General features: G+C 37.6%; 2 protein-coding genes across 2 annotated transcripts; both read right to left on the reverse strand.

The window, feature by feature from the left end:
• Positions 1 to 1225: 1225 nt before the first annotated feature.
• LOC131933092 (uncharacterized) lies at positions 1226 to 5071 on the reverse strand. Its single transcript, XM_059289919.1, has 4 exons — positions 5040 to 5071; positions 4445 to 4547; positions 2682 to 2774; positions 1226 to 2108 (listed from the first exon to the last, which is right to left on the reverse strand). The coding sequence occupies exons 3-4, from the start codon at positions 2737 to 2739 to the stop codon at positions 1564 to 1566; spliced, it is 603 nt and encodes a 200-aa protein (XP_059145902.1). The 5' UTR covers positions 2740 to 2774; positions 4445 to 4547; positions 5040 to 5071; the 3' UTR covers positions 1226 to 1563.
• Positions 2799 to 27011, reverse strand: LOC131933122 (intestinal-type alkaline phosphatase 1-like). The gene is made up of 17 exons (XM_059289933.1): positions 26926 to 27011; positions 26064 to 26378; positions 19102 to 19179; positions 13650 to 13792; positions 12776 to 12953; positions 12180 to 12355; positions 10410 to 10499; positions 10189 to 10297; positions 9370 to 9480; positions 5297 to 5392; positions 3669 to 3719; positions 3513 to 3568; positions 3398 to 3418; positions 3212 to 3232; positions 3097 to 3117; positions 2903 to 3006; positions 2799 to 2814 (listed from the first exon to the last, which is right to left on the reverse strand). The coding sequence occupies exons 2-17, from the start codon at positions 26131 to 26133 to the stop codon at positions 2799 to 2801; spliced, it is 1341 nt and encodes a 446-aa protein (XP_059145916.1). The 5' UTR covers positions 26134 to 26378; positions 26926 to 27011.
• Between the last annotated feature and the right edge of the window lie 461 nt (positions 27012 to 27472).

Raw genomic sequence — 27472 nt, forward strand, 5'->3', positions numbered from 1 at the left:
TCTTTACTTAATGAATCACTGATTTAAGTGTTTTTTTCTGACCGATTGTGTTGTTAAGTTGATTGGCTTACAGCCAGTATAAAATATCTAGAGGCGTCAAGCTACAGCTAATTTTCCCTCAGCTGACAAAGAAACATCAAGATTTGACGTCAACATCAACATTGTAGCTCTAAAACTATGTGTAGTTGTTACTGTACCTACTCGTTCTACGCCAATGTGTAGCTGTTACCAGAGTTTCTTCAAGGCATCTCTTCGGGGGGGGGGGGAATATTTGAATATTTATATAGTAAATATATACTGTTAATATATATAATTTTAGTCTGCCTCACCCCCCCCCCCCCCAAAAAAAAAAAAAATTCAAGCGGCCCCTCACCCCCCCCCCCCCCTCGAAAAAAAAACTCTGCAGGAAACACTGGTTGTTACCTACTGGCTCTAAAACAATGTGCAGTTGTTATTCTACAAACTGGCTCTAAAACAATGAGTAGTTGTTACTCTACCTACTGCAGATACAAATACAACTTACAAGTAGGACAATACAAGCCAGAATGAGAAATCTTTTTAATTGCTTTTAATTTTATCCTTTAAGTGTCGCCCTATTTACAGAAAACCCATTATAACATACCCGCGCCAAAAAAAAAAAAAACTTTTATTAAATGACAACATTTAATAGAAATATAGTAGAAAAAATAAAATGGACACTGGTAGTTTAGAATCATAACAACAAGGGAGGTAAACAACATTATAAACATTTGCTGTGAACATTTTACTTGTTACCTACCTTCGCATGTTATTATTCGAGGTATAAATTAGAATTTTAGAAACACACTAAAGCAACGGATGTCCTCTGATTTAAAATTTAAAAAAATTTAAGTTCATTACGGAGGTACAAGGATAAGTGGGGAATGTAAGAATTTTTCACAATTTTTTTTTTCAAACAATGTAGATCTGTATTACACAAATATAAATTTTTTTTTGAAGAATTTTCTCATGCAATAGTTTGATTATATGACATTTGTCGTTACAAAAAAAAAAAAAAAAAAAAACAAAAAAACTTATTAATAAAACATAAAATGGCAGAACAGTCTATCAACAAAGATAAACAAGTTAACAAAAAAAAAATGAACACTTGGCTAAGAATACAGTTTTGATGTGAAATTGAGTAAAAGAAAGGGCAACATTATTTTTAAAAACATAATTAAGAAATTATCAAGTAGATAACTAAATCATAAATTTTAATTTTTTTTCTAAACACTTTGTTATTTTTTAATATAAATTATCATTAAATGTGGGCTAAAATCGAGTCAAACTCAGAATATTCGCAATTTTTTTTCTCGTTTTAAAAGGTTACTTAAAAACCATTTCATATGGAATTAGAGACTTTAGGGATTTTAATGGCAATTTTTAAATTTAATTATTGTGTTCATATGTAGCAGAAGATGTAATTTGATAAAAAAAAACAGTTTTTCAAAAGTGGAATTTTTTTTTCGCTAGTTGCAACTCTCACAATGTGATTTCACAACAAATGTCAAATATAAAATGTTGCAGTGTCAAGGATCAAGAAGATTAAAAGAAAAACGGAAACAGGGAAGCCCACGCCCACGGGTTGTTGTTTTGGGCGGGTGGGGGTGTGGGTGTAACGGGTTGCATAGGCGGCATGGGTTGCCAGGGTTGCATGGGTTGCATGGGGCGGACATTGCCCAGGCTGTTCAAGAAGGAATCCCCAAGGTTGGAGTAAGGGTTGGGGTTGTACTGTTGTTGGGGCTGGATCAACCACGGCCATGATGGCAGGGGTCGCGGAGTTTGAGGGATCGGTTTAAGGGTCGGGGGTGGGGTCGAGGGTGTGGGTACAGGTTTCCGGGTGGTGAGCATGCCTGCGGTGGTTTGTGGTTTAAAAGTGGTGGTTGTGGGGGGAGGGGCGGCCTTACAGTGGGGGTAGGTGCTATTATTAGCCAGGCAGGTGGCGAAGACGAGGGCGTGGTACACGTAGGAGAGCGAGTTGATGCCCGAGAAGGCTGGAGCCCCGGGCCCCGTGGCGAAGATGGGCAGGTCGGGCCCCCCGGTGATGGTTTCACTTTCATGTAAACTCTGGAACTGGTTGCTCCATTTGTCTGAAAGTAGATGGTCAAGTTTGAAATCCTAGACAGTGTCAATCTAATCAGTCGACATGTTACTAAACATAATCAGTGTTTCTTTCAGGCACAATAGGGAGGGGGGCATGTCTCGCCACAGACAAAGTATAACAATGTATTAAATTTAAATAGAAAATAATACATACTTTAACTTATTTTTTAATTGCCTGGCCCCCATAATTTTCATTTGCCCCCCCCCCCCCCCCCTCACCCCAACCAGGGAGTAAAAATCTGAAAGAAACACTGTTTCCATCACGATTCACATTGCAACTTAATTCTTGTCAAAGTACACTGTGATAAACATTTTTTTTCCATAAAACATTATTTTTCTAATTAATTGACTATTGTTTGAGATAAATGTATACCCGACTTTGTTCATTTTTATAGGGGAGATTAAAAAAAGAGCTTAAATAGTTGAAACGTGAACACAAAACTAATGCAACTTCAACACAGAACAAGCACAAAACAAACAAAAAAATAAACACAGAACAAACATAAAACAGACACTTGAAATGAATGAACAAATAAAACGTAAATGAAACGTAAACAGACCTTCTACGGGAATGGAGTAGTTGACACTTGTCTTCGGACCAAAGGCGTAGTTCAACATTGTGTAAGGTTCACAGTATTCCGTCTGAGCAACTCCTGAAAAAATAAGGTTTACAGTATTCAGTCTGAGCAACTCCTGAAAAAAATAAGGTTTACAGTATTCAGTCTGAGCAACTCCTGAAAAAATACACAGTATTCAGTTTGAGCAACTCCTGAAAAAATACACAATATTCAGTCTGAGCAGCTCCTGAAAAAAATAAGGTTTACAGTATTCAGTCTGAGCAACTCCTGAAAAAATAAGGTTTACAGTATTCAGTCTGAGCAACTCCTGAAAAAATACACAGTATTCAGTTTGAGCAACTCCTGAAAAAATACACAATATTCAGTCTGAGCAACTCCTGAAAAAAATAAGGTTTACAGTATTCAGTCTGAGCAACTCCTGAAAAAATAAGGTTTACAGTATTCAGTCTGAGCAACTCCTGAAAAAATACACAGTATTCAGTTTGAGCAATTCCTGAAAAAATAAGGTTTACAGTATTCAGTCTGAGCAACTCCTGAAAAAATACACAGTATTCAGTTTGAGCAACTCCTGAAAAAATAAGGTTTACAGTACTCAGTCTTAGCAACTACTGAAAAAATAAACAGTATTCAGTTTGAGCAACTCCTGAAAAAATACACAATATTCAGTCTGAGCAACTCCTGAAAAAAATAAGGTTTACAGTATTCAGTCTGAGCAACTCCTGAAAAAATAAGGTTTACAGTATTCAGTCTGAGCAACTCCTGAAAAAATACACAGTATTCAGTTTGAGCAATTCCTGAAAAAATAAGGTTTACAGTATTCAGTTTGAGCAACTCCTGAAAAAATACACAATATTCAGTCTGAGCAACTCCTGAAAAAATAAGGTTTACAGTACTCAGTCTTAGCAACTGCTGAAAAAATAAACAGTATTCAGTCTGAGCAACTCCTGAAAAAAATAAGGTTTACAGTACTCAGTCTTAGCAACTCCTGAAAAAATAAACAGTATTCAGTCTGAGCAACTCCTGAAAAAAATAAGGTTCATAGTACTCAGTCTGAGCAACTCCTGAAAAAATATGGTTTACAGTATTCAGTCTGAGCAACTCCTGAAAAAATAAATGTGACAAAATAAACTTACCTGCAATACAATTTTTGATTCGAAAATTGCAACTAAATTATCTGTTGAGACTCAGAGAATAACACTAGATAAGTGTCAAGATTCTCTTAAGTTTTAAAGACATGTAGCCTACTAGGGAATTAGAAGTTCTTAAATATGCTCATTAACTAACTAAATAAGTGTGTTGATTAACACTTCTCAACTGGATTGATGGGTATTATCATTCTAGTCGTATTGATTGCCACTGATATGTTTTTACATAATAAACCTTAATCTATTGTTTTGTTAGTCTTTATTATGTTTTATTTTCTACATTACCAAGTATGTTTCTACGTAGAAACATTACAAAGTATGTTTCTACTTAAAAAAACATAATCAAGTGTGTTTTCTAATTAAAAACATTTAAGTTTGGTTCTACTGAAAAACATTACCAAGTATATTTCTACTTAAAACTTCCATGTGTATATTTTCTACTTGAAACTTTACCAAGCATGTTTTCTACTTGAAACATTAACAAGCATGTTTTCTACTTGAACCATTACCATGAATGTTTTCTACTTGAACCATAACCAAGTATGTTTTCTACTTGCCCCCCTACTTTTATTTTTCTAAAAGCCACCATCATAACCTTACCTTCCAATTCCTCGTTCAGCAGTGACCCCGATGATACAGTTAGTGTAGAACCTTGGGTTGATGCCACCACTATAAGTGTGTCGTCACGAGTCTTCGTGATTTTCTGTAATATATATATATATATATATATATATATATATATATATATATATATATATATATATATATATATATATATATATATATATATATATACATATATATATGTATATATATATGTATACATATATATATATATATATATATATATATATATATATATATATATATATATATATATATATATATATATATATATATTTATATATATATATATATATATATATATATAGTGCTTACACATAGGTTTGGGTTTGGGATGTGTGGGGTGTTGTATCTGGGGTGTGGTATGTTACAGATATCACAGAGAATGGGGTTGACTACACAGAGAATGTGGGGTGTTTGTGTGTGGGATGTGGGGTGGTACTGACGTTAGCTGTTGATATCAGAAAGGATGGCGATGAACACACAGAGGTTGTGGGGTGTGGGGTGTGGTATATGGTGTGCGGGGTGTGGTATATGGTGTGTGGGGTGTGGGGTGTGGGATGTTACTCACGTTAGCTGCGTTGATATCAGAAAGGATGGCGTTGACCACACAGAGGTTGTGGGGTATGGGGTATGGAGTGTAGTATATGGTGTGTGGGGTGTGGGATGTTACTTACGTTAGCTGTGTTGATATAAAAAAGGATGGCGTTGACCACACAGAGGTTGTGGGGTGTGGGGTTTGGTATATGGTGTGTGGGGTGTGAGGTCTGGTATATGGTGTGTGGGGTGTGGGGTGTGGTATATGGTGTGCGGGCTGTGGGGTGTTACTCACGTTAGCTGCGTTGATATCAGAAAGGATGGCGTTGACCATTTTGCCCAGTCTGTAGGCGGTGGTGGCTTCATGAATAAGTGCCAGATGGTCAGCTAAAAATAAATTCCTACGGTTAAAAAGAGGGCAAGACTCTAGTTTGAGTATTTATATTTTATTCTACAAAAACAGAAGATAATACAATCTTCATTTTAAATATAATGAGTTAATTTACGAATACAACATAATTCATATAAAGTGTATAAAAATTGCCGGATAAAAAATACAAGACATCGCCAGATAAAACTTAAAATACAGAAACTAATTGCAAGACTGAAGCAACAGATACAGTCAGTGCCACGCCTGGTTATTTAGCGCCCTAGGCAAAACTTATTAAAACGCCCCCTTTCACACAAATTAATTACTAAAACATGTCCTATAAGAAAACAATTAACTAAAAGTGACATATTAATTTATTATCAAATGCATACACGTTATAAGTAGACATCAAAATCAAATTTTACTTGCCTCCTTCGTCGCAAAAGTTTGTACTAATTCCTTCATTCCAGTTTGCAAGCGTAATCACATTTTATTGAAATTGTTGCTAAGTGCACGAACCTACTTTGTACTTTACGACATAGCCCCCCCCTCCCTCCCCTGAGAAATTTGTAAATGTAAGTGCTTCCCCCCCCCCCCTCTTGGGGACAACAGTCTGGAAAAAAAACACTAAAAAAAGTGCTTGTAGTGTTGGGCTCTCTGCAGTCCTCCCATGGTGAGTTCCAAAACGGAACTTACCTGTTTTAAGCTTGACTGTCTTTAGTTATAAATGTAAAATGTCTATATTGGGTGATTATGTAACGATTTTTTTGTTTTGAAAAATAAAATGTTGTAGATTACAGCCTAAAATTGTTATAATTGAATCCTTTAGGAGAGGGTGAAAAATATGAAAAGACAATTAATTAGATGTTTAATTTACGGCTAAGACTGTATGTCTACTAACATTAAGTATTGCAAGGCAATTTGTCAACGGCTACTGATATTTTTAACTTGATATTGCTAAAAAGCTACCAAACTATATTGTTTAGAAACTTAAACTCTATATAATTTTTAAAGTAGCAAATAATAACTTAAAGTTGTATTTATATGTAAGCGGTCAACATAAGGTCAGGAATTGGAAATTAATGTAAAGGTAAGCAAGGAATTATCTCCCATTTGAAAATCCAAATAAAATCTAAAAAAAAAATTCTATTCAAGGGAAATAACTTTTAAAAGAGTTGCTAAATTAACCAAGTGTAACTAACACAATAAAACACTTTAAATTGCATTACGTAATCATTTCAACACTTATTTTATATTATCTATGTAAACTTGTAAAAACAATATATTTTACCAATTGATTACTTAACTATAGATTTTGTTTGAAAGTCTAAAAACGGTAGCTTTATTATAACATACTTCTATTCAATTATGATGACATACCCTAAATAGCACGGCAATAATAGTAGATAAATTAAAATTTTGGATCCCTAAATAAAGGGATGTCTTTCAAAAAATCAAACACGTGTACTGTTTTAGAAATTACTGGAATTATTATTTAATATAAAAAACAACTTTAATTTGAAAAAAAAAATTCATAAAAAACGTTTTAATAACAAGCTTTTATGTAATGATGCACTAAAAAGTAGAAAATAAATTATAGACTACTATTTAAATAACTATAAAGAAAAGCGTGGGTCACTTTAGTATCTATTGGATACCTTTACTAATGTTAAGGAATACACCCACGCTTTTCTTTATAGTTATTTAAATAGTAGTCTATAATTTATTTTCTACTTTTTAGTGCATCATTACATAAAAGCTTGTTATTAAAACGTTTTTTATGAATTTTTTTTTCAGTACTTTACATGTTTTATCTACAATATAGTTACATGACTAAAAACCATTGCGCGCCTACTGAATATCACGTTCAGTAGGCGCGCAATGGTTTTTGAACGCAGCCATTACGTGGTCGTGATGGCGCAGCTATTGATGACGCGTGTGGTGTGGTTGGCTAGACATGCCTACTAATTCGGTCCAAATTTTAATTAATTCATAAAAAATCAATTAGGCATCCAATTAAGTCAAATTTAGTTTCAGATTGCATTGTCTTCATGTCTTGACCCACGTGCCAACTGTGAATCGTGTCGGTCAAGTAGAACTGTCCGAATTTTCACTCCTGCGTTTCCGTCTAGACAGACTGACGACTGACGACAGACTGACGAGGAAGTGAGTTAAATAAAAGCTTGTAAAAACAATGTTTACGGTTAGTTATAAATTCCATCCTATTTAATAAATATTAATACTTTAAGAGTGGTAATATAGATTCCTAAAAACTTTTAGATTTTTCAACTAGATAACGTCTACCTTTTTTTGTAGTGTGTTCCGTACTGAATTGAAATCATCTAACTTACGATAAACTCGACTACTCGATATACTCTACTACATTCACAGCACATATCAAACTTCGATACCTAAACATAACTAGACTCGATGCTCCAGAACTACGACACCAACTCGTTTAACTTCACCAAGCTCTACAAATGGTACTCCCTAAATCGAGATGTACAAGCCCTATTAAAATATTTGAAATTTAAATTACGAACTTATTTAATCGCTTTCTACATCAATTATGTGACACCAAATTAAAAAGGCAAAGTGACTAGTAAGAAGCGCCCCGACCTTTCCAAATTAGGGAGGTGGGGTTGCATTTTCACCATCGCGAATACATAAAGGCCTATATAGACCTAATTTAAGGGTGGGGGGGTGCAGAATTGATAGTTCGTCCTGGGTGCCGAAATAGATTGCTACTCCTTTATAAAAGTTATTAATTATTAGGTAACTTTTCATAATAGCGATTAAACCTTTTGCGACCCCTAGGGATGGCGCCCTAGTTCCAGAAGCGTAGCGACCCTTCCCGGCGCCCGGGGACAAACTTTTCGATTTGCACCCCCCCCCCTCAAACTTTCAATTTGCGCCCCCCTCAACCTTTCAATTTATTTTTCCAACCCATTTTGGCGCCCCCTAAGCTCGGCGCCCGGGGACATATGTCCCCCCCCCCGACCCCCCCCCCCCCCTCCCCTCGCTACGCTACTGCCTGGTTCGCCTTATAGGTAGCGCCGGCCGTGGATACAGTTTATCAGATGGGGCAGGATATAACTTACAGCTACCAAATTTACAAGACTTTTTCAGGACTAGATACAGCATACAATATAATAATACATACTAAACATGTATTTTCTCATATAATGTACAAATAATGGCCAAATAATAAAATGGTCAAATATACTGTGTGCCACAATGTACACATTATGGCCAAATAAATAAACCGGGAGTGATCTCCCCTAAACTTTCTCGAATATTCTTATATAAAACAACAGGGGATGGGAACTCGGGATATAGTTATGATTTTTAATCCATTTTAAATACATACACTTTTTAAAATAAAATAGAATCTCATAGAAAAAAGTATTGCACACCAAGCGAACGCCGAATAAAGATGTTCATAATGGTGCGCAATATTATTAGTACTTTATAAATTTAGATGCGTTTTTGAGAAATCGGAAATAGCGTAAATTAGTACTTCCAGTCAACGAAAATTACTCAAAATTTGACAGAACGAAGAGAATTAGATCTTTTACTTACATTTGAAATTTCATTTATCTATCTGAAATAGTACTCAAGTTATAGGCTTTTGAAAAATTCAAAGTAGAAAAAGTACCACTTCCGGTTATCGGAAATCGCTCAAAAGTTGATATGGATCTACGATTTTGATAAAATACTTATATATGAAATTTCATCAACCTAGCTGTAACGGTACTCAAGTTATCGTGTTTACACACACACACACACACACACCGACACACGGACAAGATTGCAAAATTATGTTTTTCCGTATCAGTGAGATGTAAAGCGTCGAGATTTGTAAAAAAAAAAAAATTTTGCACGATTACAAGACTTTCTCTATACTTCGTATATACGAGAAAGTAAAAATGGCCAAACTTACTGTGTGTCACAATTTACAAATTATGGCCAATTATAAAATGGCCAAACTTACTGTGTGCGACAATGAAGTAGCCTTTACTGTCTTTCTTCTGATTGAAGAAAGTAATCAGGTTTTGAAGATAGGAAGTTAGCTCAGGGTAAGATTCCGGCGTTTGTAGGAAACCTGTAGTAGTGTTGTGAATATTATAATTTAGTGGACATATATATATAGTGGATAGAGAGTATAATTAAGTTTATATTTATAATTGAGTTTATATTTATTATAGTTTAATGAATAAATATCATAATTTAGTGTATACATATAATAATTTAGTGGATAGGCCTACATATTATAATTATATTATTACTGGGGTTAATGACGCAGGGTTTAATTATTACAATTAAATTCTTGGGGCTAATGACGCAGGGCTTAATTACAATTAAATATTTGGGGCTAATGACGCAGGGTTTAATTATAATTAAATTAGTGAGGTTAATAACGCAGGGTTTAATTACAATTAAATTCTTGGGGTTAATGACGCTGGGCTTAATTACAATTAAATTCTATCCTGCCGTCAGGTTCAGGTTACGCTGACTTAATATATATAGGTCACGTGACATTAGTGCAGTCTGGGCTTCATGTAAATTGGCCTAATTTCCATAACTTATGTAAATAAAGATATGTTAATTAGAAGTTAAAATTCAAGTTTTAAAACACATAAAATTTTATAATTTTTGTCATTTACATTATTTTATTTTTAATATCACAATTAGAAAAAAACCCTTCGTTGCCTTTTTAGACAAAAAATTCAAACCTCTAACATTAGAGATGGCAAACAAAGATAAGGATAAATCTGACTACTCCGAATTTGAGGTAGATAAAAATACTGACCGACCAAATCATGGTTGGCTGGGTTAGACAGATGTTGCAGGATTTGTAGTTTCCCCTCCACGACTTTGCTGGCAGTCCTCTTCTTTAGGATCTTGTTCATCTGCCACAGCTGCAGATACAGATTGGTGTGATTGGCATTAGCAGATGGCACTTGTAACGATAGACAACTCATGTCAACCCATGGAAACTGGATACATTATGATGGGTGAGAGTTACCTTACCTTTGTTAGATCGATGTCTGATCGTGACAGAGGTAAAGAGACAAGAGTTGAGTTCTTGATGAAATAATTTCTACCTGAGCCAATGATTACCTGTAGGTACATCGAAAATATTGATGTGCTTTTTTTTTACCACAAGCCACAAGCATGATTTATATAAATACACACACACACACACACACACACACATATATATATATACTAGCCGTCCCGGCCAGGCCCTGCTCTGGCTTCTGTGAAAAACCTTTCCGTTAAAGACCATTACCTGTGTGTTTAGAAATCATCATAAACCCGGCATTGCCCACCCAAACCACAACCAACCAAAACAACAAAACGCAAACATAACGCTAACACAATTAGAAATACAAACGAAAACAAAAACCTAACAACAAACCCAACCACAACCACAAACACCAATACAAACACAAAGAAAAAACAAACGAAAACAAAAACCTAACAACAAACCCAACCACAAACACCAATACCAAAAAAAACAACGAAAAAGCAAACGAAAACAAACCAAATCCAAACGCAAAACCAACCAAAAACACAAATACAAACCCAAACAAAAAAAAACACAAACAAAAACGAAAAAAGAAAGAACAAAAACGAACCAAATCAAAACGCAACCACTAACGCAAACCCACCTAAACACAAAGAAAACACTAACGCGAACATAAACGCCCGGGGCAGAATCGCCTGTTTTAGCTTAATAAACGACTATAGTACCCCAACTTATTCATAGTTTTTGCACTCACTTAAACGAACGCGCCTGTTTCAATTTAATGAACAATTATAATACTCCAAGCTTATCCGTAAAATACCTAAAACATTTGCACTTGATCAATCCCCGCTAATTATGTAATTATTTTTTTCCCAACACCAAAACAAAGTAATTAAAAAGTAAATGCTTTTCAACTAATGCTATGGTTTTATAAAGGGAAGTAATTGTGTTTTGCCTAATTTATCAAAGGGAAGTAAGCGCTATAGGACTAAATAAAAACATAATTAGAATTTTTGTAAAAGATGATATTTTTTTAAAACTTGTGTTTAATGAACATGCCGACAATTATTACTATAATTTGAAAAATGAAAATGATTTCCCAACACTTTTAATAGTAATTTTTTAACTCATAAATTTAGACAACTGCGCACGATAATTGATCTAACACTTAAATCCGTAGAAATGCCAACGACAAACATATGCGTTACAGAATTGAGCTTTATATATTAGATATATAATATATATATATATATATATATATATATATATATATATATATATATATATATAAATCTTTTCCCGTTGCGGCAGAGGAAGTAGAGTTCACTTGTTTCAGTGACCTCGGCATGTGAAGGGATTGCGCTGTCAGCACTATGCCCAACCGTCTTTGCTTTTCCTAATGTGTGTTAGGTACCCATTAGGGCTGTATGTACTTGAACTCGAATTGGAATTCGAAACTTCTAGTTAAAAGTCTAGCGCTCTGCCTCTAAGCTAGAAAGTCCCTGATATGTATATATATATATATATATATATATATATATATATATATATATATATATATATATATATATATATATATATATATATATATATATATATATATATATATATATAAGATTTTGTGTGTGTGGTTGTGTGTATGTAAAATACCTCGACAAATATTGACGTCCATGTTGAGACCCTGACACATTCCAACACTGTTGTATTATGGACTTAGGACTGTCGACAAAGAACGCACACGATGGTTCACTGGGTCTCACGTTACTCACGTTTAAGTCCTGGTTGGTCAGCAGCTGTTTGGCGATGTCCTTGAACCTCTTGTCGTCACAGCCCGATTCCTTCAGGTGGATGTCTGACTCCACCTGCATGTCAGGGCTGGAGGCGTACGTCCCTGCCACACCTGGTGACGTCAGCCGCGAGTTCGTCACCAAGGCGGTGTATTTACCTGTAGCAAGGGAAGGGGGAACTTAGGTTGAGGCAGGGGAGGGAAGGGGAGAGTTAACCTTAAGGCGGGTGAGAGGGGGGATTGTTAACCCGTGGAGGTGGAGAGAAGGGGAGAGTTAACTTAACATTCATAACATACGTCACAAGAACACGTCACTAGCATACGCCACAAGAAAACGTCACCAGCATACGTCACAAGAAGACATCTCCAGCATACGTCACAAGAAGACGTCACTAGCTTATGTCACAAGAAGACATCTCCAGCATACGTCACAAGAAGACGTCACTAGCTTATGTCACAAGAAGACGTCAATAGCATACGTCACTAGCATACGCCACAAGAAGATGCCACTAGTATAAGTCACAATAAGACGTCACTAGCATACGTGACAATATGACGTCACCAGCACACGTCACGAACCTGCCTGTGACATCAGCTTGAAGAGGTTGGGCAGCAACTTCTTGGCCGGGTCAAACTCCCCGCAGGTGGCGTTCTCCTGCTCCACCCACCCCATCTGGCCATTCCGCTCAGGCAGGCCATTGAAGATGGCTGAGGACGCCGCGGCAATGTCGGCCACCATGCTGTCTCGGCTCTGTGGCTGGAATTGTTAAATAACTCTATGCCAGTTTTTTTTAATTAGCGTTTAATGATACGTCTTTTTTATAATAGTATTTTTTAATTAAACGTTATAAAATAATAGTAAATTACTTGTACAACTTGTTTAACAATATTTCTAATAAAACTGGTATACGTAAGTTTCCCTTTCAAACCTGACGGTCTATGGGGCAAGTGAAGTAGAGTTCACTTGTTTCTGTGACCTCGGCATATGAAGAGATAGTGTGGGCACTATACCCAGCCGCCTTTACTTTCCCTAACGTGAGTTAGGTACCATCAGAATTGTGTGGACTGACTTGAACACGGATTCGAACTCGAGACATACGGGTTAGCAGTCCAGCTCTCTACCGCTAGACCACTCCGTCCCATAATAAAACGTGGTATAAAGATACTAAAATAGATGCCCAATGCCTACCTTAAGGAACCATGTGACGTCACTAAACCAGATGCCATTGAATGCCTACCTTAAGGAACCCTGTGACGTCACTAAACCAGTTGCCTACCTTGAGGAACACTGTGACGTCACTAAACCAGATGCCATTGAATGCCTACCTTGAGGAAGCCTGTGACGTCACTAAACCAGATGCCTACCTTGAGGAACCCTGTGACGTCACTAAACCAGATGCCATTGAATGCCTACCTTGAGGAAGCCTGTGACGTCACTAAACCAGATGCCTACCTTGAGGAACCCTGTGACGTAGGTGTCCAGCTCATTAATGTTATCGATGGACGTCTCCCCCAGCTGGTGGAAGATTTTCCTCGCCGCCGACATCGTGTGGGAGTCGAGGCCCTCCACCAGAAACAAGATCACATTTTTGGCCGCTAGAACACAAACAAGATCACATTTTTGGCCGCTAGAACACACAAAACAAGATCACATTTTTGGCCGCTAGAACACACAAAACAAGATCACATTTTTGGCCGCTAGAACACACAAAACAAGATCACATTTTTGGCGGTTAGAACACACAAAACAAGATCACATTTTTGGCGGTTAGAACACGAGAACACACAACACAAGATCACATTTTTGGCCGCTAGAACACACAAAACAAAATCACATTTTTGGCGGCTAGAACACACAAAACAAGATCACATTTTTGGCGGTTAGAACACGAGAACACACAACACAAGATCACATTTTTGGCCGCTAGAACACACAAAAAAGGATCACATTTTTGGCGGCTAGAACACACAACACAAGATCACATTTTTGGCCGCTAGAACACACAAAACAAGATCACATTTTTGGCGGCTAGAACACACAAAACAAGATCACATTTTTGGCGGTTAGAACACACAAAACAAGATCACATTTTTGGCGGTTAGAACACGAGAACACACAACACAAGATCACTTTTTTGGCCGCTAGAACACACAAAACAAGATCACATTTTTGGCGGCTAGAACACACAAAACAAGATCACATTTTTGGCGGTTAGAACACGAGAACACACAACACAAGATCACATTTTTGGCCGCTAGAACACACAAAACAAGATCACATTTTTGGCGGTTAGAACACGAGAACACACAACACAAGATCACATTTTTGGCCGCTAGAACACACAACACAAGATCACATTTTTGGCTGCTAGAACACACAAAACAAGATCACATTTTTGGCGGTTAGAACACGAGAACACACAACACAAGATCACATTTTTGGCGGCTAGAACACACAAAACAAGATCACATTTTTGGCGGCTAGAACACGAGAACACACAAAACAAGATCACATTTTTGGCGGCTAGAACATGAGAACACACAAAACAAGATCTGACTTTTGGTGGCTAGAACACGAGAACACACAAAATAACATTTTTAGCCGCTAGAACACGAGAACACACAAAACAAGATCACATTTTTGGCCACTAGAACACGAGAACATACAAAACAAGATCACATTTTTGGCCGCTAGAACACGAGAACACACAAAACAAGATCACATTTTTGGCCGCTAGAACACGAGAACACACAAAACAAGATCACATTTTTGGTGGCTAGAACACACAACACAAGTTCACATTTTTGGCGGTTAGAACACACAAAACAAGATCACATTTTTGGCCGCTAGAACACACAAAACAAAATCACATTTTTGGCGGCTAGAACACACAAAACAAGATCACATTTTTGGCGGTTAGAACACGAGAACACACAACACAAGATCACATTTTTGGCCGCTAGAACACACAAAAAAGGATCACATTTTTGGCGGCTAGAACACACAACACAAGATCACATTTTTGGCCGCTAGAACACACAAAACAAGATCACATTTTTGGCGGCTAGAACACACAAAACAAGATCACATTTTTGGCGGTTAGAACACACAAAACAAGATCACATTTTTGGCGGTTAGAACACGAGAACACACAACACAAGATCACGTTTTTGGCCGCTAGAACACACAACACAAGATCACATTTTTGGGTGCTAGAACACACAAAACAAGATCACATTTTTGGCGGTTAGAACACGAGAACACACAACACAAGATCACATTTTTGGCGGCTAGAACACACAAAACAAGATCACATTTTTGGCGGCTAGAACACGAGAACACACAAAACAAGATCACATTTTTGGCGGCTAGAACATGAGAACACACAAAACAAGATCTGACTTTTGGTGGCTAGAACACGAGAACACACAAAATAACATTTTTAGCCGCTAGAACACGAGAACACACAAAACAAGATCACATTTTTGGCCGCTAGAACACGAGAACATACAAAACAAGATCACATTTTTGGCCGCTAGAACACGAGAACACACAAAACAAGATCACATTTTTGGCCGCTAGAACACGAGAACACACAAAACAAGATCACATTTTTGGTGGCTAGAACACACAACACAAGTTCACATTTTTGGCGGTTAGAACACACAAAACAAGATCACATTTTTGGCCGCTAGAACACACAAAACAAAATCACATTTTTGGCGGCTAGAACACACAAAACAAGATCACATTTTTGGCGGTTAGAACACGAGAACACACAACACAAGATCACATTTTTGGCCGCTAGAACACACAAAAAAGGATCACATTTTTGGCGGCTAGAACACACAACACAAGATCACATTTTTGGCCGCTAGAACACACAAAACAAGATCACATTTTTGGCGGCTAGAACACACAAAACAAGATCACATTTTTGGCGGTTAGAACACACAAAACAAGATCACATTTTTGGCGGTTAGAACACGAGAACACACAACACAAGATCACTTTTTTGGCCGCTAGAACACACAAAACAAGATCACATTTTTGGCGGCTAGAACACACAAAACAAGATCACATTTTTGGCGGTTAGAACACGAGAACACACAACACAAGATCACATTTTTGGCCGCTAGAACACACAAAACAAGATCACATTTTTAGCGGTTAGAACACGAGAACACACAACACAAGATCACATTTTTGGCCGCTAGAACACACAACACAAGATCACATTTTTGGTTGCTAGAACATACAAAACAAGATCACATTTTTGGCGGTTAGAACACGAGAACACACAACACAAGATCACATTTTTGGCGGCTAGAACACACAAAACAAGATCACATTTTTGGCGGCTAGAACACGAGAACACACAAAACAAGATCACATTTTTGGCGGCTAGAACATGAGAACACACAAAACAAGATCTGACTTTTGGTGGCTAGAACACGAGAACACACAAAATAACATTTTTAGCCGCTAGAACACGAAAACACACAAAACAAGATCACATTTTTGGCCGCTAGAACACGAGAACATACAAAACAAGATCACATTTTTGGCCGTTAGAACACGAGAACACACAAAACAAGATCACATTTTTGGCCGCTAGAACACGAGAACACACAAAACAAGATCACATTTTTGGTGGCTAGAACACACAACACAAGTTCACATTTTTGGCGGTTAGAACACACAAAACAAGATCACATTTTTGGCCGCTAGAACACACAAAACAAAATCACATTTTTGGCGGCTAGAACACACAAAACAAGATCACATTTTTGGCGGTTAGAACACGAGAACACACAACACAAGATCACATTTTTGGCCGCTAGAACACACAAAAAAGGATCACATTTTTGGCGGCTAGAACACACAACACAAGATCACATTTTTGGCCGCTAGAACACACAAAACAAGATCACATTTTTGGCCGCTAGAACACACAAAACAAAATCACATTTTTGGCGGCTAGAACACACAAAACAAGATCACATTTTTGGCGGTTAGAACACGAGAACACACAACACAAGATCACATTTTTGGCCGCTAGAACACACAAAAAAGGATCACATTTTTGGCGGCTAGAACACACAACACAAGATCACATTTTTGGCCGCTAGAACACACAAAACAAGATCACATTTTTGGCGGCTAGAACACACAACACAAGATCACATTTTTGGCCGCTAGAACACACAAAACAAGATCACATTTTTGGCGGTTAGAACACGAGAACACAAAACACAAGATCACATTTTTGGCCGCTAGAACACACAACACAAGATCACATTTTTGGCTGCTAGAACACACAAAACAAGATCACATTTTTGGCGGTTAGAACACGAGAACACACAACACAAGATCACATTTTTGGCGGCTAGAACACACAAAACAAGATCACATTTTTTGCGGCTAGAACACGAGAACACACAAAACAAGATCACATTTTTGGCGGCTAGAACATGAGAACACACAAAACAAGATCTGACTTTTGGTGGCTAGAACACGAGAACACACAAAACAACATTTTTAGCCGCTAGAACACGAGAACACACAAAACAAGATCACATTTTTGGCCGCTAGAACACGAGAACATACAAAACAAGATCACATTTTTGGCCGCTAGAACACGAGAACACACAAAACAAGATCACTTTTTTGGCGGCTAGAACACGAGAACACACAAAACAAGATCACATTTTTGGTGGCTAGAACACACAACACAAGTTCACATTTTTGGCGGTTAGAACACACAAAACAAGATCACATTTTTGGCCGCTAGAACACGAGAACACACAAAACAAGATAACATTTTTGGTCACTAGAACACACAAAACAAGATCACAATTATTTTCAAGTTCTCTGGATTTGCAACTTTTATAACAATGATTCTAAAAATATTAAATTTCTTAATTAATTTCAGGCATAATTGGTTTATTTGTTTTTTTTTACTTTCTCGTATATACGAAGTATAGAGAAAGTCTTGTAATCGTGCAAAAAAAAAAAATCGAGATTTTTGCAAATCTCGACGTTTTACAGCTCCCTGAATCGGAAAAACATAGTTTTGCAATCTTGTCCGTATATCTGTGTGTGTATGTGTGGATTTCTATAAAACGCATGTGAATTTATAAAGCACTAATAATATTCCGCACTATTATGCACATTTTATTTGGCGTTCACTTGGTGTGCAATTCTTTTTTTCTACGAGATTTTATTCTATTTTTAAAAGTTTAAGAATTTAAAATGGATTAAAAATCGTGTCTATATCCCGAGTTGCCATCCGCTGTTGTTTCAAATAAGAATACTCAAGATAGTTTAGGGGAGATCACTCCAGGTTTATTTTCTCATGTGTGTATTACGAAAATCTAGATTAGGGATAAACTACTGATGGCCTGTATATAAGCTATTTATGTAGCCGTGAACAGATTAGCCGATCAGTAAATGTGTCACCATTATAGAAACACAAAAACTCGTCCAGAGTAGAGGATTAGCTGGATTATCCCACAATTTAAATCTCTCTAAAGAATGTGAGTGTAATTGTAGTGGGACAAATCCCATGTGTAAAATTATTTTAAAACTCTACACTTAAAACTCTACACTAAAAACCCTACACTAAAAACTCTACACTAAAAACTCTACGCTAAAAACTCTACACTAAAAACTCTACACAAAAAACTCTACGCTAAAAACTCTACACTAAAAACTCTACACTAAAAACTCTACACTAAAAACTCTACACTAAAAACTCTACACTAAATTCTTCACTAAAAACTCTACACTAAACTCTTTACTAAAAACTCTCCACTAAAAATTCTACACTAAAAACTCTATACTAAAAACTCTACACCAACCCCTTAAAATCAAATCAACAAGACTTATACGACACACGTACCTTTAAAATTAAACAACTTGTTGTTTGCCCGCTCAATAAGCTTGGACCTGTACGTCGTTTCTATCCGGTTCAAGCTTTCTGGCAAATTAATTGTGTTAGAATCTCGTTAAGTTATATGACTTGACAAAAATAATGAAGTTAATACATAATAATGTTATACATGTCAACATAACACAAATGTTGGTATTATATATATATATATATACACGTGTATGTATGTGTGTGTGTAAGTAAAAGTAAAGTTCCCTTTCAAATCTGACATCTACGGGGCAAGTGAAATAGAGTTCGGCATATGAAGAGATAGTGTGGTCACCACTACGCCCAACCGCTTTTATTTACCCTAACCTGAGTTAGGTACCCATCATAGCTGGGTGGACTCAGGGACGGTCTACTGACTTGAACCTGGATTAGAACTCGAGACTTACGGGTTAGCAGTCCAGCTCTCTACCGCTAGGCCACTCGTGCATGTGTGTCTGTGTGTCTCTGTGTGTATGTGTCTGTGTGTGTCTGCGTGTGCGTGCGTGCATCCGTGCGTATGTGTGTGTATGTGTGTGTGTCAACATAAATAATTTAGTATTAAATCATAACGTTACCTAAATCAAAATAAATAATGCTGTGTTTGTATCTTAAGTTTTTTACAACTCAACATTAAAACAAATTCGTCTTGAACCGAACCCCCCAAGAAGCTCACAGAAATAGAAAACATGATTAGGGGCAGGAGACTAATGGAATAATGACACAATTAAGGATTTAGTTTTGGTTAATGAAAGTTTAGTATTTAGCATGATGTTATGTCAGATTTGTAGCACGCTTTGATCTCATGTAAGGATACATTTTATGGCAGTCATTGATGCCAGCACCTAGCTGATCTACCGAGTAATTGCAAAGTCGGAGGGGACCATCTCGATTAAAATTGATTTATGTTAATTTTGTATTCAATATAAAAAATATTTCTGAATATGTTTTTCTTCTTTTTAAATTTATAACTAATTTAATAATTACCGATTTAAATTGAATACACAGTATTCACACGTCATCACTCTCTTAAGATATGTCTTAATATGTGCTGGATCATCACATATAAGAAGATCTTGAAGATTTCACTTTAAGGATTAGTAGAGTTAATCAGTGTCTTTGAGCTGGACACATGAACAGATAAAATGGTAAGCACTATGCCCAGGTGCCCCTTACAGCAGACTGAACTGACGAACGTCGCACAGGCTAGACTCCACTATCCGAACTCATTTATTTTCGGGTTAGAAATTTTGTATTCTGATAGTATTGCATCTACACATGATTGCTTATAACCTGACAATTTAGAGAGTTCGGCTCCTGGAGCTGTAACTTTTAGTCGTACCTGAGTTCGCTCAGCTCTATTATGTACTCGGCTTTAGCTTATGTTGGAGAAAACAATGTTGCTGAGTAATGCTGAATACACAATCTACTTCACCTGCCTAGATATTTTTATCATTTTTCCATTCATATAAACCCGACGGGGGGCCACTACTCCCATGAAGAAATACACAGCCGTGTTCCGTGTTTTTTTTTTATTCTTTACCTTTAATTAAAACATATGAATTAAGGTGAAATAACAATGGGACATGAGTCTGGTAAATATGACAGATCATGTCTACCATGTCTGACATGAACTGTAAATATGACAGACCATGTCTGACATGAATTGTAAATATGACAGACCATGTTTAACATGAATTGTAAATATGACATACCACGTCTTACATGTATTGCAAATATGCCATACCACGTCTTACATGAATTGTAAATATGACATACCACGTCTTACATGAATTGTAAATATAACAGACCATGTCTTACATGAATTGTAAATATGAGAGACCATGTCTGACATGAATCTTGTAAATATGACAGACTATGTATGACATGAATTGTAAATATAACAGACCATGTCTGACATGAATTGTAAATATGACAGACCATGTCTGACATGAATTGTAAATGTAACCCTCACTCAGTGGGGATGCTTTTACCCACTGAGGTGTTGTGGTTAAGACGGGCTGACCCTGAGATTAAGTACACACCGACACCGACAGTTGTTGTCCAGTACTCGTTTATTTACAGCATCGAGCCATGACGGCGATGCAACACAGTAGTACAAAACGAACTAGCCAAGATAAACCAAAAGATCCAAACAATCCAAAAGACCAAAAGATCAAAAGATCAAAAGATCAAAATAGAAAAAGAACTGTAGCCCTAAAACAAATGTAAAATAAAAAAGTTACATTCAGGACAACACCACGTGTAAGCTACAATATACACGGGTACAATAAATTATGTTTTCGGCCAGTACACAGTACTGCCAACAAGTACCAATAAGTAGTACTACAAAATAAATACTTAATTTAATACATCACCCTAACTAGTGTGCACATGCAGCACTAGCAGGAATACATAAGTAAGTATTTTAACAAACATAATTTAAATAACTACCTTCATTAGGTCTACATCTTGGTCCACAGACAGCAGCCTTGCGTGTGCGACACGACTAGGCACATGTCACATGACATGGAACACAAGTAATTTCGCTCACAAAAGCATAAAAAAACGTCAACAGTTCAGTTGCAGTCCCACAGGGGCCGCAACCCAATGAATAAAAACTTCATAGTTTTATCCCCCTTTGGCTGGTAACCATATGTGTTACACAGCCCCCCCTCACAAATAAATGTACAATGGAATTCACATTTACATTTACATTTACAACTCATACATAATAGTACTTAAAAAAAAGTTCAGTACACAAGTACACAGACATTAAGTCCTTTCAACTCAAATAGATTATTCCCGGCAAACCGGTAGAGGCTCCAGTGCTGGTACTGGTCACCACTTGATGCGCCAGGTTGAGTCGCTCGACGGGTCGTCGTTGACGGGTTGATCTCCGCAGCTCCACTGGTGGTTCTGGGTTGATCCAAGAGTCATCCTCGTCCGATGCCTCGTCCCTCGCATTCACCTCATCCAGATGTGGGGCTGGCCTGACCATCACCTTGTCTTGTCCGTCCCGGGCGACAACCTCTGGCACGAAAGGCGTTGCCTCCGGCCGAAGTCTAGTTGGGACCACTACCTTGATTGTCAGTTCCTCACCTTCATCTGCCTCACTGGTTGGTATGACCTCTCTCCGTCGCTCCCCCTCCGCCACAGTGGGTTCAGCACTCGACATTGTATAGTCGGGTCGCTGCCAACCACGGCGGCGTCCACCACGTCGTCGGCCTCTCCTCCGGCGGCGTCTCCGACCTCTGCTTGTGTCATGTCTGTCTCCCAAGCGACGATCTTGCTCGCGCTGAGACTGACATTCATAGTGTGGCTGTCTACCCTTCTCACGCGCACCCTCCGGCTGCAACCCTCCTCCACGGCGGAACACCCGACAGCCGTACCTCCAGCCGCTAGGCGAGGTAACCTGAGCTGTGGTTGCTCGACACTGTGCTGATCTCGGTGGCGTAAACTTGGGCTGGGAGCTTGGCAGAACACGCATCAGCATCCGCTCCCCGACGCTGATAGACTGGCATTTCCCCTGCTGCTGACTCCGTTGCCTAGCTGCTTTCCTCGGACAGTCACGGACGAAGTGCTTCCTGGACCCGCACCCGTAACAAGCTCCTCTGTAAGGCCGTTGTCTCCGGGCTAGGATAGCTGCTGCCACCTTCTCCGCCAGACAGTCAAGTTGTTCCTCCGTGAGTATCAGCGGCGTCGTCTCTTGGCGAACAACTGTCGTTACTGCGTCGACCTGGATAGTCCTGTTAGCTGCTGCCGTGGCTACGACTGGGGACTCAGTTGTCCCGTCCAGCCTTTTAACAGCTTTCAGGACGGTCTCCATCTTCGGGCTAGCTTCCCCTGCAACCCCGCCCGTGGGTAGAAAGTCGGTGAACTCGTCCTCATCGCTGTGTACCGGAGCACACACCTTCACCGTCACGGGCCGCTGCACACTTGCCTGTATCGCCGCCATCTTAGCCGTCAATTCGGCCAACTCCTGCGACAACTTCTCGAACGTCGGCTTGGTGCTTGCCATCCTACCTCCCAAGGTCGAGCCCCACGTTGGGCGCCAAATGTAACCCTCACTCAGTGGGGATGCTTTTACCCACTGAGGTGTTGTGGTTAAGACGGGCTGACCCTGAGATTAAGTACACACCGACACCGACAGTTGTTGTCCAGTACTCGTTTATTTACAGCATCGAGCCATGACGGCGATGCAACACAGTAGTACAAAACGAACTAGCCAAGATAAACCAAAAGATCCAAACAATCCAAAAGACCAAAAGATCAAAAGATCAAAAGATCAAAATAGAAAAAGAACTGTAGCCCTAAAACAAATGTAAAATAAAAAAGTTACATTCAGGACAACACCACGTGTAAGCTACAATATACACGGGTACAATAAATTATGTTTTCGGCCAGTACACAGTACTGCCAACAAGTACCAATAAGTAGTACTACAAAATAAATACTTAATTTAATACATCACCCTAACTAGTGTGCACATGCAGCACTAGCAGGAATACATAAGTAAGTATTTTAACAAACATAATTTAAATAACTACCTTCATTAGGTCTACATCTTGGTCCACAGACAGCAGCCTTGCGTGTGCGACACGACTAGGCACATGTCACATGACATGGAACACAAGTAATTTCGCTCACAAAAGCATAAAAAAACGTCAACAGTTCAGTTGCAGTCCCACAGGGGCCGCAACCCAATGAATAAAAACTTCATAGTTTTATCCCCCTTTGGCTGGTAACCATATGTGTTACATAAATATGACATACCACGTCTTACATGAATTGTAAATATAACAGACCACGTCTTACATGAATTGTAAATATAACAGACGATGTCTGACATGAATTGTAAATATGAGAGACCATGTCTGACATGAATTGTAAATATGACAGACCATGTCTGACATGAATTGTAAATATGACAGACCATGTCTGACATGAATTGTAAATATGACAGACCATGTCTGACATGAAACTTTATGACAGAACATGTCTGACATGAATGTTGTAAATATGACAGACCATGTCGGACATAAATGTTTGAAATATGACAGACCATGTCTGACATGAATTGTAAATATGACAGACCATGTCTGACATGAATTGTAAATATGACAGACCATGTCTGACATGAATTGTAAATATGACAGACCATGTCTGACATGAATTGTAAATATGACAGACCATGTCTGACATGAATTGTAAATATGACAGACCATGTCTGACATGAATTGTAAATATGACAGACCATGTCTGACATGAAACTTTATGACAGAACATGTCTGACATGAATGTTGTAAATATGACAGACTATGTATGACATGAATGTTGTAAATATGACAGACCATGTCTGACATGAATTGTAAATATGACAGACCATGTCTGACATGAAACTTTATGACAGACCATGTCTGACATGAATGTTGTAAATATGACAGACCATGTCTGACATGAAACTTTATGACAGACCATGTCTGACATGAATGTTATAAATATGACAGACCATGTCTGACATAAACTGTAAATATGACAGACCATGTCTGACATGAACTGTTTACACAGGGCGGTGGGCATGGAGCTAATTTCATAACTGCCTTGATATACAGCCGTAGAGGTCAAAGGGTCTCCAAAGTACCCCCCCCCCCCCCCCAAACACAGCTAACGTGACCCTTAATTATAATAAAACAGCGAAAATAATGCACCTTATGAACGCGAGACCGCTGAATTTAACACAGCGTCTATTCACCTCGTTGTTGGCAAGATAAAACACAAAGGTAGTAATACATTGCCATGATTGAGGAGGCACATTATAGTGTACCATTGGGGCACATTATAATGTACCACAGGGGCACATTATGGAGTACGACTGGGGCACATTATAGTGTACCACTGGGGCACATTATAGTGTACCACTGGGGCACATTATAGTGTACCACTGGGGCACATTATAGTGTACCACTGGGGCACATTATACTGTACCACTGGGGCACATTATACTGTACCACTGGGGCACATTATACTGTACCACTGGGGCACATTATACTGTACCACTGGGGCACATTATAGTGTACCACTGGGGCACATTATAGTGTACCACTGGGGCACATTATAGTGTACCACTGGGGCACATTATAGTGTACCACTGGGGCACATTATAGTGTACCACTGGGGCACATTATAGTGTAGGGGCACATTATACTGTACCACTGGGGCACATTATACTGTACCACTGGGGCACATTATACTGTACCACTGGGGCACATTATACTGTACCACTGGGGCACATTATAGTGTAGGGGCACATTATACTGTACCACTGGGGCACATTATAGTGTACCACTGGGGCACATTATAGTGTACCACTGGGGCACATTATAGTGTACCACTTGCGTACATTGTAGTGTACCACTGAGCACATTAAAATGTCGGGGTACATCTAGTTTGCGATTTTAATACCACCAAAAGAGTTTTTAATATTATGGTGAAATTAATTTCTGTTACAAAAGCTATGAATAATTTGTTTTAAGATACTATTCCAGGCTAAACGTAACGTAAATTTAAACCTCTCTCTGCAAATAAAAGGAATAATTTAATAGTTGAAAAAAAAAAACGGGAACTTGGTACAAGATGAATTTTTGTAGTAGACATGTTAGGTAAGGAGGCGACAGTACAGGTTGCGTCACCGTCGTTTTTTTTTTTAAAGATTGAATTAATTTAATTTTTTAATATCGCAACCTAGTAATGTAAAGGTTATATGTTATGTATAATGGATGCTATATTTTTAATAAAAGAGGCTACTATTAATATATAAAAAGTGGCCTAAATAATTTAAAGTAATTTTTTATTCAACCTTCACCTTATGATAAAGATACATGTTAAATAAAGCCAAGTTTCATTATTTTTAGCTTAAATAATTAATTAAGTAATTAATGACTCACGGGTTTGTATTTTAATTGATTCACCGCCACAGAATAGCAGGAGAAGTGAGGCCAACAGTGAGGGAAGCATCTTTATCTCTTTATATCTCTTTATATCTCTTTATATCTCTGTATCACCTTATCTCTCTATCTCTCTAGTCTCTGTAAAAACTTCAAAACGTTTTTTGTGGCCAGCAATGGAGGAAGTCACAGAAAAATCGTAACACTACCAAACATCATTAGTTCAGCTAACATCAGTAGGATTCATCTACACAGCTCTTAATTACCATTTATATCAGAAACTTGGCGTAAATCCCATGTGTTGACAGCTACCAACTATAAATGGAAACAATTAAAAATACGTTACTGAAAACGTTATTTAGATTAATTCTCAGGTAATTAAAAATTAACGAATTTTTAAATGGTCAAGTTCAGGCTTAATTAATAAGAGACTAAACAGCTATTATAATCAAATTCATTCTTAAAAATATAAATAATATTTGAACAAGAAAAGCTTTTATGAGTTAAAAATAAATATTCTAACCTTTTCCTAAAATACATTGTTTTGAATAAATCATATATCCAAAACTATTTTTTTTTACAACAGATACATTCCATTAAAATAGGTAATTAATGTAATATTAAAAAATACACATATCTAGTAATTAAACACACATGCAGTAAATTCCTACACAAAACTTATTAGAAGTAGGCCTATTCCCTAATTCACAAGACAATAATAAATCTCCCAAAACTTAATAGAAATCTTTTTTAATTCACAAGACAGGAATAAATCTCACAAAATGTAATAGAAATATTCCCTAATTCACACGACAGGAATATAGCTCACAAAACTAAATAGAAATATTCCCAGACCACCTACACAGGAATAAATCTCCCAAAACTTAATAGAAATATTTTTTAATTCATAAGACAGGAATAAATCTTCACAAAACTTGATAGAAATGTTCCCAGCCCACCAACACAGGAATAAATCTCACAAAACTAAATAGAAATATTCCTGACCACCTACACAGGAATAAATCTCAATACACACAGACTATCGTGCATGTCTTGTGTGCAAGACTTCTTAATGGCTGCTCATTTACATAATTTATGCAGAATGTATTTTAAGAACCTGTTTTTTCCTTATCTGATTATGTCATTAAACCTGCCACGACCCACAATTTTATTATAATTATAATTACGTCAGCAAGCCCCACCCCCTTTTCCCCATCTTTTACCACTTATTTTGTAAATATCATAACACCCCCACCCATACTGTGCATAGCGTACGACATCAAATTTGTGACAGAGATTAATTAGCACTCAAGAAGAAGGGCAGTACCGTCATGACAACGGGACGTCGCTCCTCGCTGTGTTAAATTAGAATCAGCTGGGGTGTGTGAATCTGGTGGCACAGGTAAAGC

The sequence above is a fragment of the Physella acuta genome, unplaced genomic scaffold (assembly GCF_028476545.2).
Source record: "Physella acuta isolate Inbredline_101_S28 unplaced genomic scaffold, ASM2847654v3 ptg000106l, whole genome shotgun sequence".
Taxonomy (NCBI): domain Eukaryota; kingdom Metazoa; phylum Mollusca; class Gastropoda; family Physidae; genus Physella; species Physella acuta.